This window comes from Battus philenor, unplaced genomic scaffold, assembly GCF_028537555.1.
Source record: "Battus philenor isolate CCGP_79_NKW_IND1 unplaced genomic scaffold, ilBatPhil1.0.hap1 SCAF_3, whole genome shotgun sequence".
Taxonomy (NCBI): Eukaryota; Metazoa; Arthropoda; class Insecta; order Lepidoptera; family Papilionidae; genus Battus; species Battus philenor.
In genome coordinates, this window is record NW_027181693.1 from 10,479,535 (window position 1) to 10,499,097 (window position 19,563).

The 19,563-nt window shown below is 33.6% G+C and overlaps 2 protein-coding genes across 6 annotated transcripts in view; one reads left to right on the forward strand and one right to left on the reverse strand.

Annotated features, from left to right (window-relative positions):
- Window positions 1-6,515: 6,515 nt before the first annotated feature.
- Window positions 6,516-15,551, forward strand: LOC137926857 (myrosinase 1-like). 3 transcript variants are annotated; one of them, XM_068770581.1, is made up of 9 exons: window positions 6,516-6,610; window positions 7,926-8,017; window positions 9,590-9,858; window positions 10,487-10,891; window positions 12,231-12,533; window positions 13,299-13,433; window positions 13,660-13,766; window positions 13,895-14,030; window positions 15,503-15,551. In XM_068770581.1, exons 1-9 carry the CDS (start codon window positions 6,567-6,569, stop codon window positions 15,524-15,526), a joined length of 1,515 nt encoding a protein of 504 aa, XP_068626682.1. In that variant the 5' UTR covers window positions 6,516-6,566; the 3' UTR covers window positions 15,527-15,551. The 3 variants fall into 3 exon arrangements, with proteins under 3 accessions (XP_068626682.1, XP_068626683.1, XP_068626681.1); XM_068770582.1 differs by lacking the exon at window positions 15,503-15,551 and adding an exon at window positions 15,385-15,484; XM_068770580.1 differs by lacking the exon at window positions 15,503-15,551 and adding an exon at window positions 15,099-15,221.
- A 7-nt stretch (window positions 15,552-15,558) lies between these two features.
- yki (Transcriptional coactivator yki) overlaps window positions 15,559-19,563 on the reverse strand; it is a 43,746-nt gene continuing 39,741 nt past the window's right edge. For all 3 annotated transcript variants that reach the window (XM_068770586.1, XM_068770585.1, XM_068770584.1), the window contains 2 exons: window positions 19,061-19,378; window positions 15,559-18,732 (listed from right to left, as the gene is read on the reverse strand). In XM_068770586.1, the coding sequence (XP_068626687.1) occupies window positions 18,637-18,732; window positions 19,061-19,378 (414 nt within the window). In that variant the 3' untranslated portion in view covers window positions 15,559-18,636. The remainder of the gene's footprint in view (window positions 18,733-19,060; window positions 19,379-19,563) is intronic.

The window sequence follows — 19,563 nt, forward strand, 5'->3', positions numbered from 1 at the left end:
ACCTATGCCTTTCAGTGGGCTTCTATGGACTGAAACAACGAAGATGAAAACTACTTTAAATTCGGACCTAATGCCGAGATACCAAGTCATCAGGTGTGTAAATGAATTATAGAAAAATAATACAAAACTTGTAAAATACTGTACGCTATATAAGCACGGTAAATACTATACTTATTGTCTACCAACGTAATTAAATAGGAACATATAAAATTTACATAATTTACACATACATGAATATACTATGATATATATAATTAGAAGTTACGTCAAATCTTCCGCCAATAGGTCTCAAACCTTCTTTTTAAACTATACATATTACATGATATAAATATAAAAATCTTTTTTGAATATAACTGTTAAAACATCACAAAGGCATAAAAATAACATAAATCACCATCATCATTTCAGCCAAAAGATTGCTGGGCATAGACCTCCACTAATAATTTTCAATAGGACCTGATGAAAGCTGTCTTCTTCCAACGTCTTCCGCACAACTTCTTATCGGTGGATGTCCTTCGCTGCGCTTGTCAGTCCGCGATCTCCACTCCAAAACCGTAAAGCCCCAGCGACCATCTGCTCTGCGCGCTGTGGCCTGTCCACTGCAACTTTAACTTGCCTATTCGAAAATAGTTGGCACTAAAATACACGTATATATTCTACACATCTTTGTCACATCTTAGTGAAAAAAAATATATCTTTTTGACAGCTTCGTACTGCATCACGTCTGGGTCGAGTGAAAGTATTGGTAAAGGAATTCGTTTGCGATGTTCGCGCCCTCTGGAGGTATGGGGCACCATTTCCAACGTTCCTCAAACTCATTGCGACGCTGCTTTTAATCCTTTTTGTTTTCATGCCGCTGTTATATCCCATATTTATAGCTTGCGCTACATATTTCATATACGAAGGTCTATTTCTAAGGTAAGTGAATCAATTTCCATAAATCACTCTATAAAAATGTTAGCATTTGCATAAACAGTAATAATAATTAAAGTAATTAGTTTATGTTGATTATTGGAGCAACATACATCACGTTTACACCTTAATCGCATAGATAGGAGACAACGACTTTGGCTTGTTTTTATCATATATTAAGTATATCGCTTAGACAAATTTCTTTTATATATGATATAAATATTTGTACTAAATTATTGCATAATGATATCGGTAAAAGATAAAATGGAAAGGTAAATAAATATTTAAGTCATTCGTTGTTCCAGTTTTATCAATTCTAGCCAGTTTTAAATTGTGATTTAATATTTTAATCGTAATGGCTGTTTATAGATAAAGTATTTTTTGTTTTGAAATACTTACACCTGAGAAGTGTTTACCACACTCTTCTCCAACTCCACTCCTTAACAAGACCTTCAGGATCATTCGCTGCACAGGTCCACAGTACGTAGTACAGTCCTGGCCCCTTGAGGCTCGAAGCAAACCTTGAAACTATAGTAATACGTGAAAGTATTTCCGTAGTTATAAGGGTTTCAAAGTGACGGTACGGTTAATACTAATAAAAGACCGACATAAACCTTTCGTGGTCCCTGCAACAGAAAAGTATCTCACCGAGAAATTCCCCAAATAAAAAAGGGGAAAAAGAAAACTGTCGCTAAGCGAAGGACAAATTTTAAATAATAATATTATAGTATCCACCCATCGTTTTTATATTTTTAAATAACATGTGCAGAAAAACCAGTTTTTATTAAATATCAGAGTTCTGTCGACCACGGGCTCTTGGACTACAACCAGAGTTAGGAATGGAAATAAAAATAGTCGGGTTATCTTTCTCTAGCCTTCCTTAAATTAGTAGCTTTTTTGTATGTTACTGAGTAGTGTTTTACAAAACACTCCTGTATAATGTCTCTGAATCCTCATGAAATTTAAGAAAATACTTAAAAATAAGAACTTGTTAAAAAATTACCTTTGAGTATGATGCATTTTTAAAGAGGTTTAAAAACAAAACAAAACTGCCAGAGTTTCGTCTCTTTTCAGATCTGTAACTTTAAGGTGCCAATACAGAGTAGCACATTGTGATTCTAGTTTCCATCACATTCAGCATCTTTTGGGATTCTTCTAACGTGATATTACTTTTACTTAAATGATCCTACGTGGATAATAACATAAATAAACGAATAACTAATGACAGCCTTTCAAATTGCATAACTCATAGTAAACTATAAGCATCAGGTGATTAAACTTGTAAAATGGCACTTTTTAAAAAATCGCGGAAACCGTTAAACAATTCCATAATATTGACTAATAAATATTATTGTTATAGTTGGTGGTTGGACCAACCTCATCGGTTCCACCCGGTGACAATCATGAAACGTGCGCTGTCCACTGTTTTCCAGTCGTGTCCAACAAATGACATGTGGAAGGTTCGAGAAGTTCTAACACGTGGTATCCTGTTGGCCCACTCGCTTGCAACTTCCGTTGACTACCTATGCGTCATGCAAGGCCTACTTGATGAAACTTAACATTACCACATTAGTTATTTCAATGTGTTTAATAACTATAAAAATGTAACATCACGATTATTGCTTTTACTTTTTATAAATAACATTTTTATTATTGATGTTTATGTATTTTATAACAAATCTATTTAAACACTTATATTGTTTTATGACTATACTTATATGCTATTCCTTGTCATATTCGTGTGCTTCACAACTTTTTTTGTTCCTGTATCCTGTGATACTAGTGAAGAGTTACGGCAGTGAAACGTGGTATCTCACTTCGATCCTCATTGGTAAGCTCACAGTCGCACAACGAGCTGTGGAAATTGCTATGCACGGGAAACCTCTACGGAATTAAAGGAATGAGAAGAACCGTACAGTAACGAATATAACCAGAGGATTAGCAAGATGAAGTGGCACGGAACTGGCCACATAGCGCGCAGAACACATAGCCGGCAAGCGCAGCGTTGGATGTCCACCCGCAAGATGCGCAGATATCTTTGGTTAAGGTCGTAGGACATTGGATGCAGGACGCTTCCAACTGGTCCTTTTGGAAATCTTTGGTGGAAGCCTGTGTACAGCAGTACACGTCGCACGACTAAAAGTATGATGATCACTTTTTCATTAAAAGTATTTTTTATTATATAGTGCTCTTCTCCTTATAACATCATACCTAATATAAAAAATGCATCTCGTTTCTCTTAAGGCTTACCCTTTGTTAACATTTGGAATACACCTAGTTTGTCTGCAGAAACATATGTTTTTAAGAGTCCCTTTATACACTTATTTTAATTTTAATAATTTTTATTAATTAGTTTCATTTAAAATAAATAACTGCTCAATTTGTTTGCCATTACAATATAATTTGTCATCAATATATCATTGGGATTCCGCGTAAAATGGCGATATCGGAAATCTGCCGTGAAGCATAATATTTTATTTATCGCTTATAGTTATAGCACATAACACTGTTTAATAACATTTTATGAGCTCACGAAAACAATTAGTTACTTGATGGCTATTTTCTCATTAAATATCTGTTGTTAATTACTCGACTTCTCTCATCAACTCTTAAACATTTTTACACATTTTAAATGTTTAAGTAAGTTTGCCTATATATAACAGCAGGCATATTGTTATAAACTATAAATTTTATGTTTAGGCTATAAAGTAATTTTACACAACAATCTAATTCTTAAATTTGTACATAATACAAAATTACATACAAACTAAATATTTTTTTACGATAATATAAAATTTTACGATAATATAAATATAAGGTAATATTAAGTCATGTTATTGTATTATTTTGAAAACAAGTTGCTTGTTGCGTTATAACTTTGAAACTAAAAGGATTTGTTAAAATTTATTTAACTACAATCAATGAATTTACATTATAACGGGTAGTAAATTAGATACCAAAAATCTCATAACGAGATGCGACTCGCCATTTAGAACACGGGAGCAACGGGTAAAGAACTTCGAAGAACGCCGCCGCGATAGGACATTATGTTGGCAAATGTTGCAACGACAAGCGACGTGCCATTCGAAACACCACGTGACTATCAGAAACCTTAATACTTTTTCTGCGGATGTATAAATAGCCGTGTAATTTTATCATTGCATTCCGTATGAAATAATTGCGCGGTTTACTTACCGCAGCAGTGGTTCATTTCGGTTAGGGTAATCTCACTACTCTCAAAGTTCTTTACAATAAAATTTATAGAGAATTTAAACATTCCTTTGATTTCAGATAGCAATATATTGATAGAGTTGAAACATACAATTTGCTCGGTTTTCAGTTAAGCTTTGCTTTTATTAGACTCTTGGACATAACCTTCTTCATATGTAAAGATATATTTAGTATCTGTAGATGTTAACGTTGCTAGCCCGAAGGCACAGGCAGCTGCAATGGATCTGAGTTCACGGAACTGAAGGGTGCACTAACTTAACAAAATGAACCTAGCCCGAATTGGTCAGATGAACGAAAATGAAATGAGAGTAAATGACGATGTGGGATGAAAAGGATCTTTGCAAAAAGATTAACGATATCTCTGAAGACCATTATTATCATCATGTCAGGTGATAGACGTCTATTGAAAGTCATACGTCTCCTCCAAAGTGCGCCAAGATGAGCAGTTTTCCGCTACCGGCAAAAGCAACTTCTCGCAATCTTGACTATGTCGTTGATTTACTTAATGGGTGATCTACCCACACCTCGTCTACCAGAGCTCGTTGTCGACACCGCTATACGACCATTTATACGAGCGATGTACACCAGCCACTAACGCTTCAGACCAACTGTTCTTCAAGCTACGCCGGTGACCTTGATTCTTCTGTTGATCTCCTTATTAGTAGCCAATAGGGAGTTTCATTTATGTCGCCTAAGTTTTAATTTTTCCATACAGATATTTATAATTCGGCCATGGTTAAATTTACTGTCCTCATGCTTACACTAAACCTTTTTACATATTATGCAAGAGGTATTTTACCTTCCTATTATCTTAAATAATATATCTTGCCATTGCAAGGAATTGTCAGACTTGAAAATAAAGCTTTAACTTTTATTAACAGTGGTGAGGTAATATAATATTAAAAAGACTAGATTTTCAGACTACAGTTTAAGATCAAGACGAAGCGAGCCCGGTATGACCGTACGCTAAGAGTCAAGTCGTCTTTCTTTGAACAACGCCTTATTTGGTTCACTCGCCTTCAAAAACGCTACTACGGATGACACACTTCGAGGAAAACTGCCACAACAGGACGCATTGCCAAACGGCTTGCCATACTATACGCCGCGCGAGTATTGGAAATCCTTATATATTAATTTATTACCCCCAAACTCCCCCTATTTCAGGATCACACGATCAAAGTTATTTTACTTTTCGCCGTCAACCATCTGTATCGTAAATGAGGATAGTAGATATGATGGTCGCTGACACACCGCATCTTGCCTTACCTTCGCTCTCATTTGATAATTTTTAGTTGATTATTTGATCCATTTATCATATTTGGACCACACACACTTTGTCACCTATCTTACTAGATATCTCTTCTCTTCTAGTTCTTCATATCTTGACAGTAATCCGTGATCCCTTCGGTGCCAAAATTGCTTTATCTATTTATTACATAAGTATATGAAACTTTCCGTATTACAAGTATGTTTCATTTTTGACATAAATTTCCTTATATATTCACGATAATCTTAGACCGTAAATCCCACAGCTTCTAATAGAAATGAATCTTGTGTCCTAGCCATAAGGGATTAATTTCTAAAACTGCGAATCCATCGATTTAATTGAAAAAAATTCTTTTAGTATTGCTAATATTATAATGTCAATGAAATTTTTCAAAAATTACGTTCGTTTTATCCGTAATTGGGCGACCAGAGCGAGTTGCAACTATGACAAGAAAATTCGTGGATTAAAAACGCTTTAACCAACTTTCCGCTACTCTTGATGTTGACGCTAGGTCTGTAAACGCTACCATGTTTTGCGGCTTGCGGCTTACTCTTAAACATTTTTTTTTATATAAAGTTAAATATTGCTACTTTCTTAATTAGATTCACTAATTTTGACAGAAAGAAACACAAATAAAAACTAGCTCTACGCAAAATTTTAAATTTTTATACTTTATTCCTTTTTTAAATGTAATCTTTATTAATGATCGATAAATGATCTAAACCAGCCAGATACAAAAAGTACAGCCAAAGAGGTTTTATTACAAGTTTGTACTAACTATTTGCGAAAAGATTTTTTCCCCGGCTTAATATAATTAATAATAATTATTATATATATATACATAATTAATAACTCTAAAGAATTAAACCCATATTTACGCAGTGTATATTACTATAATTTTTTATTTATAATAATGAAATCGTCGCTATAAATAAAGTTATAGTAAAGATATAAAGCTAGTTTTACTAAAATCCCGATAACATTTGTAAAAATTCGCACGTTTAAAGAATTATCTTTTTTGCTCTGTCTTTATCAAAAAGAAACACTTGACAACCTTTCAAGATTGCCGTTAAATAATGTGAAGAGTTTTACCGCGGCGCTCTCGAGGAACAGTGTACCGGTGTAGCTCAATAGCTACGGACCTGCTCTCGGCAAAATGGCGTGGGGTACCGTTATCGCCCTGTTTACACTTTGCAGCTTGTAAGTACCAATTTTAGTTTATGCTAAAATCTAACCTAACTTTTGATGTCAAATTTATAATTGCTGATAAGATATCGTAACCTTTTTTTCTCTAATCATCGTATCCGTAAACAGATAAAAAATTGTGTAATATAGTTCCGTAAATAATCATCCAGGGATGAATTACGGAATTGAAATGCGGTCTCTCATTCTGAGCTTCATTGACCAGCTCACAGTTACTCTACGAGCCATGGAGAGGGCTATGCTGTGGAATATCTTTACGAGATAGAATCAGGGATAAATAAACCAGATGGATCGGATATAGGATATATGGATAGAACAGATGGTCACTGGGACCATAGAGTTTCCCGCACGACGGACCGGCAAGCACAGTAAAGGATATCCAAGCACAAGGTGTCCACCTTGGATAACCTTCTTGAAATCGTTGGACCACGTTGGTTGCAGTCCACTACCTACAGTTAGTTAGTCCTGTTAGAAATCCATGGACAGAGCTATATCTAAAAGTGGCCATCTTGCGGCTAAAATGATAACGATGAAATAATTTTTTTTAAAACTATTATAATTTGCTTCGTTATTAACTAAAACTGTGAAATGATCGCACATTTTATTTAAAATAAATTTCGTGATATTACTTTATCATTGAACATTTATACGTAATTACTAATATTATATTACTTTTCCTGTCATTAATAAAACAATTGCTAGTATTTTTTTATAAATTAAATATTTTAATGGGGGTAATTAATTATATTGCCTAATTATTTTCTGGAGATGCTTTTGCTGGTTATTATATACACGATTAATTTATGAATTCCCAATAATTATATCTAACTAAGAGAATCTTTAAGGAAGTAAGCGGAAATACATTTATAATTTTATGCAGTTATATACAACAAACGCAGAAAGTAAATAATTTCATATTAATACATTAACAGGTTACCGTCGACACGTATAGGTATCGTTTTAATAATTTAATAGCTTTTTCCAATCAGCATGACATTTACAGTACATACGTATATATTAATATAAATTGACCTTTACATAAGAAAAAATTAAGGACAATTAATATAAGTAGTAATTACTGTAATCTTGTTTATCACTTTTTTAAATAGTATTATGCATACAACTCAATGCCACAAATAAGTGTATCTAAACTGGTAACATACATTCATAGATATGAAATAGACATCGAGTACGTGTAAGTAATAGAATACATTAACAATAATTATTTTATTGTTCTCATTGTGTCTAACACCACCCGCATGGCATCATCGAGGTTAAATAGCTAAGCGCACATCAATATCAATGTTTGCAGGAGTCAAGCTCATTACACGAAATTCCCAAAGGGATTCACATTTGGTGTAGCGACTGCCTCTCATCAGATTGAAGGAGCCTGGAATGTTAGCGGTAAGTTTTTGGTATAATAAACAAAATACGTATTTTTTTCGTCATCGTCATTTTAGCCAATAGACGTCCATGCAAGACACAGGCGTCTCCAAAAGATCTACAGAGGGATATACCATAATCGCCACGCTTGATAGGCGGTCGCAGTGTGGTATTATGGTACGGATAAAATGCTGCTGCTCGTCCTTTGGAAATTTGTTTGTGAGCGGTGGCAATCCTATTAATTATAATCCATAAAGTGTGAAATACATAAGATTGTATCCCGGGAATCGAACCCTCGATCGCAAGCTTCCGTTTCGCTTCCTTTACCGCAGAGCTACTACTGCCCGATTTTTCTTTTAAATAAAATTATAAAAAAATTACCTCTCGTTACGTGTACGCGTATATGCACATATATATGACGTATTTTAGTCTTTAGGTCTTTTATTCATTACAACTACTGATTAATAAATCCCAGTCGCTTCAAGAACTTAATGAACGCTGACATAACCCTCCTTGCACGTGAAATTTTGAAGAATCCGTTCTAAGCTCGCGTCCATCTGGTGAAAAGAATATTCCTACAAAATTTTAGTATAAGCCTTACAGTTCCAGAGAACGTTATGAGTAGAAATAGATGGTAGAAATTTCCAAAAACAAAATTATACTAATACGTCAGATGTCAAAAAAGGTTATAAAGTCATAAAGTATTAATTGTGATTTAATTTTGAATTTTTGCATTTGGTACTTTGTACAGGTCGGCCAAGAAATTAAAAAAAAATTTGATTCCAATTTAAAAATTAGGGACGATATAATTACTCATTTTTTCTACGAGTATAAATCTAATAACACTAGAAAATTACATTAAAATTTTTCCATATTTTAGTACAATTGTTTTGCCAATAACACCGTATCTGTTCCTTTTTTCGGAATTCTTGAAATATTTATAGTATACTTGTCAAGATGCTGTCATAAACTTAACTGTTATCTCTTATCTACATCTCAGTGACTCCCATGAAATACGTGAACAGAAACTAAAAGTACTTATAAATTTATCTCCACGAATTTTTATAAAACCGATATTAACGATAATCAAAGATTGATATGTTTTTGCTTACTGCCTTGTATATAATATACGATAATTTTTACAAACATCCTTAATATGGCAGTTAGAGCAATTCATTTCCTAGATTAATTATCACTAATTAATCTTTTAAACCATAATGGAATTTTTATGGCATATGGATAGTAACTACATACCATGGATAAAATAGAACGAACTTATCATTCAAACTAGTTAAACAGCGGGTCATAAAAATTAACATATTTTTATTATTAACAGTTAATGACATGTAACGTGTAATTAAATTGAATAAAAAAGAAGATTCCCCGATAAACACGAGTGACGAATGCATATAATTGTGGGACAAAAATAGATATTGATAATAATGTTTATTTATTGATTTATTTCAAAGTTTTTGTTTATAAAGTCACCGGAGTCATCATATAAGCATTGCTGGAACATTTCTATCTTCCATGATTAAAAAACTAGTTACTAGTTTTCTTGTTTCATTTCATATATGTTACTTTATTTTACAGGAAAATCAGAAAATGTCTGGGACCGTCTAAGCCACACTCGCCCTGAGATGATAGCCGATGGTACAAATGGAGACATTGCCTGCGATTCCTATAACCGATATCTCGAGGATGTAGAAGAGTTAGCTTATCTTGGCGTTGATTTCTACCGCTTCTCACTATCTTGGTCTCGAATCCTACCTACTGGTCGAGTTGATTATGTAAACCCTGACGGCATCCGTTACTACAATGCTCTACTTGATGCCCTTGCAGAAAAAAATATTGAACCACTGGTAAAACAATTTTAAATATATTTATATGGTACCTGGCATTAGATTCGGCACATCAGATAGAAGAGTACGATGGGCCGTATTCGATTTTGTGGAGCGGTCTTTACTGCATAGTGGTCGGAGATATATGCTTATATATTATTGATATGTATACAGAGTGATTGGCATTGTAGATGTAAAAGCTTTAAAGGGGTGAACGTATTGCTCTTATGCTATTAATAATGTATAGTACACCCTAAACAATAATCAATTGTTTCGGAAATTATAAATAACATCATGATAATATAATTGGAATCGTTGTTGTTTGGATTACTACAAATGAAAAGTAATATTATCCTTCCGTTCATACTGTGTACTGCAAGAAGTTATTAGCCTGTCAAATTTAAATAGAAAATATAAATGATTACGACATATCTTAGTCATACTTTTTACATAATATTTGGAAATAGATTAAAAAGCTTTAAAGCTTATTGGTGACAATTTTTTACACATATAACCAATCACTCTATATAGAATAGATTAAAATTACTGACAAAAAGTATTTCTGATGTGCCAAATCAAATGCCTGGTGACCAATTCACGTTTTGTATTCTTCAGGTCTTTTACATAATATTTATGAAATCATTAACAGGTAACGTTATTCCACTGGGACCTACCTCAGTCACTTCAAGACCTCGGCGGGTGGGCAAATCCGAAGATGATTGATTATTTCCGTGACTATTCCGACCTCTGTTTCCGAGAATTCGGGGATCGTATTAAATCATGGATTACGTTTAATGAGCCATACGAAATTTGCGAGGATGCTTACGGCGATGTGAAGAAAGCCCCCGCCATCGATAGTCATGGCGTAGGAAACTACTTGTGCAGTGACACTCTTCTTAAAGCACACGCCGAGTCTTACCATCTGTATAACGACTCCTACAGGTCCAAGCAAAACGGTACAATAATGATTTCTATCAACTCCATTTGGTACGAGCCCAGCGATCCGAGCAACGCTGAACAAGTCGCCTTAGCTGAAGTGGCAAACCAATTTAAAGTAAGTCAAATGTAAACATTAAAAATTACAATAACATTATGCATATTGTGTATGTACTCATAAACAAAAAGGAGCACATCGAACATATACATGATTACATATACACTATGTACACAAACCTTTTATGTTTTTACAGTTATTTTCAGTCATACAAAGCATTCACTCTTCATTCATTCCTTACTACCTTACCTACCCAGGCTAATAACTTCTGGCAGTTTAAAATCTGCAAGGACTGATAGTAAACAATAATTAATTTTCGTTTACCGTCGCCCAAAGCAAAGCCCTCAAAGATATCTATGAAGGATATATCATAATCGCCACGATTGACAGGCCGATTGGCGAAGTGTAGTGTTATGGTACGCAGAGGGCGCTGCTGTCCATCCTCTAGAAACTTGTTTGTCAGCAGTGGAAATCCTTTATAATTAATCGACAAAGTGTGAATTATATAAGATTGTATGCCGGGAATAGAACCCACGACCGACGATCGCGGTAGTTATCTGTATTTTAAAAATACTTTTTCATACTTAGTAATCATTAAGTTATTTATTAATTATGAAAAATATTTATTTTCGAAGAGGGTGTTCCACATAAGTGATCAAAGAGACGACCTTTTTATTTATAATAGAGTAACGCTTGAGTAGCCTTCATTGCCTATTAATATCCTGTACACAGAATATACCAATAAAATCAATTCAGCTATAACCTGTTCATTCTTAGCTCTATTTATTTTAGGGACAAAAAATAACTGCTTGCTTAAAGAATAAATTTAAATTCAAAATCAAAAAATTCTTATTCAATTTATTTTGAAATACATGTCTTATTGATTACATCAAGAGGAATATACCACCATTTCGGATAAGAAATCCTGGTTAAAAAAAAGAGGCGAAAGAAACTTAGCGGGACTATTTTATTTTCATTAAAAAAAAATTCAATTACAGGTTTATTTGACATTGAAATATCGAGACAAACATATCTTGTATGAAATAATTTACAGTATTTTACCTTTAGCGCACATACGTTCTTTGACATTTTTTAAATCTAGGAATGGGAGTTTTCTCAACATTATCCGAGCTTCTATTGTAAAAGTGTAGTGTGTGTAGTGTCGTATGTAGAATCAGCTTTGATTATAATAATACAATTATCATTGAACATTTCATTTTCCTATCTACTACTACTTTGTTTCGTATAATCCTCCTTGCGTCGTATTGTTATTACTGAGAATCACTTTTTCACATAAATAAATGTTCTTATCACGTGATGATATCTCAATATCGCTACATGATTTAAAATTTTATTGTAAAAAAAAACTATTAAACAAATAAGCTTTTCCCATTTTCAGTTCGGATGGTTTGCGCACCCAATTTTCACCGAAGAAGGCGGTTACCCTGCTGTAATGGTCGAGAACGTTGCCCAACAAAGCGCCGCTGAGGGCATCCCTAAACCGCGTTTGGAACAATTCGATGATTACTGGATTCAACGTATTAAGGGAACTTCTGACTTTCTTGGCATCAATCATTACACAACCTATTTAGTTACCGGCCCTGGCGTTGACCCAACAGCTAAATCACCATCGTGGCTTAAAGACATTGGAGCCGTAACTTCGTTAGATGTGGGAGGTGATTCTGCGTCTGCGTGGTTCAGGGTAAATAAATACATATAATATATTATAGTTATTGACAAATCGAATCAGTACGAAAGAGACCCGAAACGAAAGAAAATAACCAACATAGCCCCGCGGATTAGAAAGTTGAAATGGTAGAAGGTAGGCTCCATAGTGCGCAGAACAACTGACCGCTAAGGCGGCACGGACCGGCAACAAAATGAAAATGAGGTCTTGTTAATCGGTATTTTCTTAAGGGAGATATTAGCAGTATACACGATTAACAGGCGGAGAAACTAACACCTGTGCGTGTATTCGTTCCTCAAAATCCACCAAAACAATGAAAATGCAAAAACAAAATAACTATTTACAAAGCACCTGTGCGTAGCGGCACCATAATCACTTGTCGTAACTCCGTAAATTGTCATAACATTTAGTTATACATGTATATCAACGATGATGAAATGATGACAATGATAATGATTTATAATTTATTGTTATATTATTATATATTTCTCTATTTTGTGTGTATAAACTACTATTCGAATTAGTAAATAGTGATATTCTTTCATTTAAAAATATACAGAATGTTTATAATTGAAGTTGTTAACCCCAGATGTCGTTTTTTAATTGTAAGTAAAACATGTATTTAAAATATTTCAACACACGGCTACAAAAAAAAATCTTTATTCACCTGCCACAAAATGGTTTGTGTTTTTGGAATCGGAACAACACTCTTTGGTGATGGTATTTTTCATTATGTTCATGAACTATCTACCTATAACATATTTTAAAATTAATTCTTAGGTGGTACCAACTGGTTTCGGCAACCTTCTGCGCTGGTGCAAGAGCTCTTACAATGACCCACCAATTTACATTACTGAGAATGGTTTCTCAGACCGCGGCACTCTGGAAGATTACGGTCGTATTAAATATTTTGATGTAAGTTTGAAACCACAGACTATTTCACTATTTATTTTAAGAATTAAAATGGAGTTAATTACTTTTTACTTATGCTGTTATTGTTATATTTTCAAATAAATTATTATTTATTTATTGTTATAGATCAATATCTGAAAAATTTTAAGAATAAAAAGTTTAATTTTTTTTCATTTTTGTTAAAGCTATCATGAACCGATTTTGGTATTAATGTGTAAACTGTTTACAGGAATACCTAACAGAAATTTTGAAAGTTATTTACGACGATGATGTAAAAGTGTTGGGATATACAGTCTGGACGTTAATGGACAATTTTGAATGGAGGGCTGGCTTTTCGTTAGTACTTTTTTTGCTAAATTTATACAAGTGTAACATTCGATAAGGAATCACTTCAAATAGCAATTTAATCTTTATCATCATTTTAATTATATGAAGATGCGTAATTTTTGTTTTATAACTTGCAGGGAACGCTTTGGTCTATATCATGTAGACATCGAGGACCCCAATAGGCCTCGCACTCCTAAACTTTCTGTAGAATACTACAAACAATTGATCGCAAATCGCGAACTGCCTCAGGACGAAAGATTTAAAGATCCTTCGGTAAGCTTTATTCAATACTTTTAAACATTACTAATAAAATTATATTTTAGATGCTATATGTAGATCATTTAACAAAAGATTGATATTATTTAATAGAAGACAGTAGCACCTACTTGCAACGTTTCCGACTTCTATTTTTTTTTTGTAACAGCGTTGGATTTTCTAATTTAAACCGTAAGACTACCAATTTTTCGAAGGATAGGCAGCAGCGTCCTCTGCGTACCATAATACCACACTGCGATCGTCAATCCGCCTGCAAAGCATGGCAATCACAGTATATCACCCAAAGATATATTTGGGGTAAACTTATGCCTTAAAGTGGTTAATTTAAAATAAAAAAAAAATTCAATACAAATTTTAAAAACTCGCTCTGCCAAAACGTATTATCCCTTGACATTGTAATTTTTTTCTTTTTAAGTTAGATTTAAAATTAACCAAATGAAACTTTCTATACAATGAAAGCAAAGTTGATTGATTTTTTAAAAAGCGTAATTGACGCTTTTCAACATTTTAATAGTTCTCGACAATTTACAATTAAACATTCTATCGTGCTATAGTAACATCGTGTCTTTAATTTTGTAACAGGTTTTATCGCTAATTAGTTTATTTTGTGAAGTACCACAAATTTATTTTAATATTCTGTACATAAACTTAGTCGTGCCATATTTTCTTCATTATTACAAAATATAAAATAAACTAACATTTAAATTAAGCTAAAAGCATTGTTGTAAAAAAACATATTTGCTGTAACATATCGCGAATTCTCCAAATAAATGTCTTTAGTGTTTGTTCTATTCATATTTTTGCATTTTCTATTGGAAATAAATTTTAAATCAATTTTTATATCTATATAATTGGCATGATGTTACAATTACTAGAAGCTTTAAAACTAATATTTTAATTTTCCGTTTGTATAAAGATTTGTATTTACTGCATATGTTGCGCTTTATGTTTATTTGTTTGATGTAAATAGTGTAAACTAAAAATACACATTCAAAAGCATGTACCTTAAAATAACACATATCCTTTCAAATTCGTTTTAACTAATTACATTTCTTACGTCACTAGGAAAGATGTAAAATAGATAACTTTGTATTGGCATTACTATGCAAAATTCAAGGTTTTTTCAATATTAAACCGAAGTTTAATATCACCCACAGATATTTTAAAGTCTAATTATCTCTTTACATTTAGAGGTCAGTGTACATAGAATTTAATTAATTACTTTAATAACTTATTTTGCTTTTATAATGTTGCATATTATAATTTAGTTTTTATTTATGTAATGTAAATTAACTGTAGGCCTAATTAATATGCTTTTCTATATAATTAATTAAAACTAATATTTTAACAGGAAAGGAGGCTGTAAAGCATGCGGTGATGGATATTGTACATTGCTGAAGTATTACAAATATTTATTTTTATTAAATAGAACAGTAACACGTTAAAAATGTTTTCTTTTTTTCCCACAGCTGTCAATTAATGTAGAGCTATAAATAAACAAAGGAGGCCAAAATGAAACATGTAATTGATATTGAAACAAATATTTATTTAGTTCGTATAAGAATATCAAATTATTTACAATGAAATTATAGCAAATTAAAGTTAAATGACATTTGTAATTTCATTGTTATAACATTGATACATGATGTGTTATATACACTACATAGAAAACTTGCATCTGCGGTCAGACTGAAAAGATATGTTTGTAATTAAAGGCTATCTTAAGAAATAAACTATATATAGTTTAAACTTGATATATTGTTCAGCATATTACTCCTTTATAAGCAATGCCAAAGGCTCGGGTTTGGGCCGGTGGCGAGCGGATTGTTGTAGCAACATGGAATGTTTCTCATTATGTCATCGTGGTGACAGTTAAAAAACGAGTGCGACCGTGCAATGTTCAAAAACAGTAAGCAACCGGGCGGAGAAGTGGCCAGCAAACTCTGAAATATGTTTCTATTGGATTCAAAACTTTTTTCTTAAAATGTCTATATGTCTCTATATGCCTTGAAATTAGTTTATACACTATGTTAAGAACTTTTCTAAAAATATGATTTTATGCTCCCACTTCTCAAGCCGCTAGCGCGATTCCAAACTGTTCCTAATGTTGAGACGAAAATGACATTTATTAAATATAATTCAATCGCTGCCACAGATACAACTTTACTTGTGTCAGTCCGATAAATTCTAATACCTTATGGTAAGGAAGCGCCAAGAATAATGAGCCGAACAATATGAAAAGTAAATCATAACTTAAAAGTATAAGAAATAATATACGACAAATAAAGTACAACGAATGGATGTTCAGAATACAAAATAAAATGTATCATAAACCCAGCACCGTTACACCTAATTACAATAGTTACAGTTGCTAATAATTGCTATTTAACATAATAATGAAGATTACATTAAGTCTTATAAGAATAACAGTACTTTTACTAATATGGCAAAGTTTTCAATGTAGCATTTTTATATAGGGCCTAATTTGGATAATATTACACACTTTTTTTAAAAATCAAGCTAAACTGAATCGTAAAAAATAGACTAGGTGGGTTTTAACAATTTCGAAATATTGCGCATTCGCTGCACCAAGTTCTTATAACAAATATAGGGAGTATTGTCGCAGTCAGACGTGTGTTGCACGTATATGTACCAGAATACATTTAATTTGCGTACAAAAATAGTTTATTTACTTTAGAAAGGGTCACGGTTGGTAATAGCGATGAAAACGATAATGGTAAAGCACACCTCCATGGCACACCTCCCCGACTAGGAAAGAATGTGCCAACTGAAATAAACAGAGCTGGCAGACATTTGCCAAAGAAACACACTCCTCAGCGGCACCCAATTACGCCGTGGTTATTCGCTAATGTTATTTCCTAGTGGCACTAACACACATGCATGGAGATACATCGTCCACTTCAAAACAAACATTACAATAATATTATACTTAATAAGTAAACGTAATAGTTGCCAAAATAACTATCTAGGTCACGATTTAACTAACTAATCTATGCATAATCTCAAAAAATACGCAAGGACGGTGTAAGTAGACAAAACACGTTATTACAACAAGTACATAAGTAATATAGTTTTAATTATGTCCATCGACTAATATAACATCAAAAGTCACCAATAAGTGTAGAAATATTCAATATAATCTTAATAAAAAACACAATAAATAATTTTTATAAAGGCACAATAAGGCACTGTTATGTCAAGGTGTTATCACAATTTCATTATTTATCGATAGAGTTATATCGTCAAAGTTATTCACGTATCGAATTCACAAAGTCGAGGATTTCCTACAGTCTTAGAATGAAAGAGTATGGAAAACCTAGCTTACGGGGGAGCATTGCAAACACCTCCTTTCACATAGGAAAGAAGCTTTTGCAGCGAGCGCCATCTTTAATTTATCTCTACTTGTTACATTGTCATAAGCGACTAAGATATAATATTTATAGTCGCTTTGTTATTTGTGGTTTGTATACATAATTTTTTAACTATAAAAATTTATAAAATATTTCGCTGAATCCATAAACCCGTTATGATTTACAGTTTTGTAATAATATGGAAAAAAACCTTGAGTATACAAGTGAGTTTATAGATTATTCAGCACGTTAATATCAGATTACAACACATTTCCTTAAAGTACGTCAAATGAAACTTCCTATTTTATAAAATTTCGTATCACCTATCTCATTCAAGTAAATGCTGAGATGCAATTTCCAATCGGGGTGACGCAGTATTCACAAAAACTATTTGTTAGTTCACTTGTATTTCTACCGCGAATACTATTAACTAACAGTATGATGCGGCGACGACCGCACCGGTTGTATCTAGCGGCAAATAAACGTATATTCACACACGAATGTCCATACACCCTAAGCTAGTTATTGTCATTTTCTGATTGAAATGTACACCATCATTACCGTCACCGACGTTACGCATGTCGATGTTTTCAATATCCACTCCGACCAACCGTGCGATAGATAATCTGGACGACACGGAACAAAACCAACCCTACATTTAAAAATATATTCATGTAACCATCTTCAAAACTGATGAAATAAAAGCTTATGTAGCTCTTTGTTGCTATTGGAATTAGGAGCAAATATAATTGTAGATTGAATATAAAATATAACTAATGGAGAAGCAATATTATTTTTTTTATTTTATTTACTTTTTTTCAAACTTCTATAGAAAAATATAACTAAACTAAAATGATTTAACTAAGACCGTACCGTATTAAAACATTTACTTCAGATAATTTCATTATTTTTATCACCGCAAATAGAATTCAACGACATTATACGTGAGTTAAAACTTTGGAATTTTAAATTTAAAATGGCTCAAATTTTTACTATATGTACTTAAAATTTTTTAAATTCAAAGAAATATGTGTTTATGCAAATATTTAAACTTAACGTCGTTATCAGGGTTTAAATGATGGATGCGTTTACCATCCCGAACTCTGTCCACATCGTGGCGTTACGAAGCTACCGCGCGGTCAGTCCGGAGTGGTCTCAATGTAAGTACTAATTAAACAATAGGTAAATAACAGCTAATACAAAGTTTGTAGGCTCCGGGCGGAAGGCGTCGCCTACAGCCAAGTGAGCACGTTGTCGGTCTTGCTCGGTGTTGAGTTTATTAGCGATTGTACGTCGTCCAGCAGTATGTCATTTGTGAATTCGCTCAACTGAAAACAATATTAATATTTCATTAATTTCTAATATTAGTATTATATCTCTAAACACATCTTCATATTTATCATAGCTATAGGACGTCCACGGCTGGACATGGGCCTCCACCATAAATTTCCAATAAGACTTGCATGAGCGATAACATAAACACGGTCTTATGTGCAGTTTATGGGTGGACCTGCTTCGCTGCGCTTACCGATCCGTAGTCTACTTACTCCGTAACCTTACGGCAGCCATCAGTCATCTCATCAACAATGCAAGCAATTTAAGTTATGAAAACTGAAACGAATGATTGTTATAAATTCTTAGTACTTAATAATTCACCTGTAAAGAAGGCACTAGATCGTCCGTGGAGTCGATGTTGTCGCCGAGCGTGATGTCGGTAGGGTCGAGGTTTGCGCCTGCTTCGCTGGAGCAGTCCATGCGGTCGTCCATGCCCGCCAGGAAGTCTTCGGGCGTGTGTGGCATAGAGTAGGAGGGGTTGACGGCCATGCCTAGCCCGCTGTCCGCGGACTCCTGCCGCTGGTGGTCGGTGAGGCCGGACAGGAACGGGTCGAGAGGTAGCTCAGTGCCGGCGACGGCCCCGGCGCTACTAGCCAGCGACGACACGATCGAACTCGATTGCCGCCCCATTAACTCTTGCTGGAGAAATTTTCATGCATCTTGAGCAAATGTTATTACATTTTCGAAACGTACATATTTTCGTTCGCGGTTCGATAGCTTTATGAGAACGTGCACAATATGTTTTTGATGAGATTATTTTATGCAAGTAAAAGTGGAGTGAAGTAAACTCATTAACAGTTATTTGCTCAAATCGAATATATTAA

Bases quoted from the DNA above. Each gene is read 5' to 3' on its own strand.
- LOC137926857 (XM_068770580.1), top strand. From the start codon at position 6,567: ATGGCGTGGGGTACCGTTATCGCCCTGTTTACACTTTGCAGCTT. The intron at 6,611-7,925 runs GTAAGTACCAAT...CAATGTTTGCAG, and splicing joins CTGTTTACACTTTGCAGCTT to GAGTCAAGCTCATTACACGA. The intron at 10,892-12,230 runs GTAAGTCAAATG...TCCCATTTTCAG, and splicing joins AAGTGGCAAACCAATTTAAA to TTCGGATGGTTTGCGCACCC.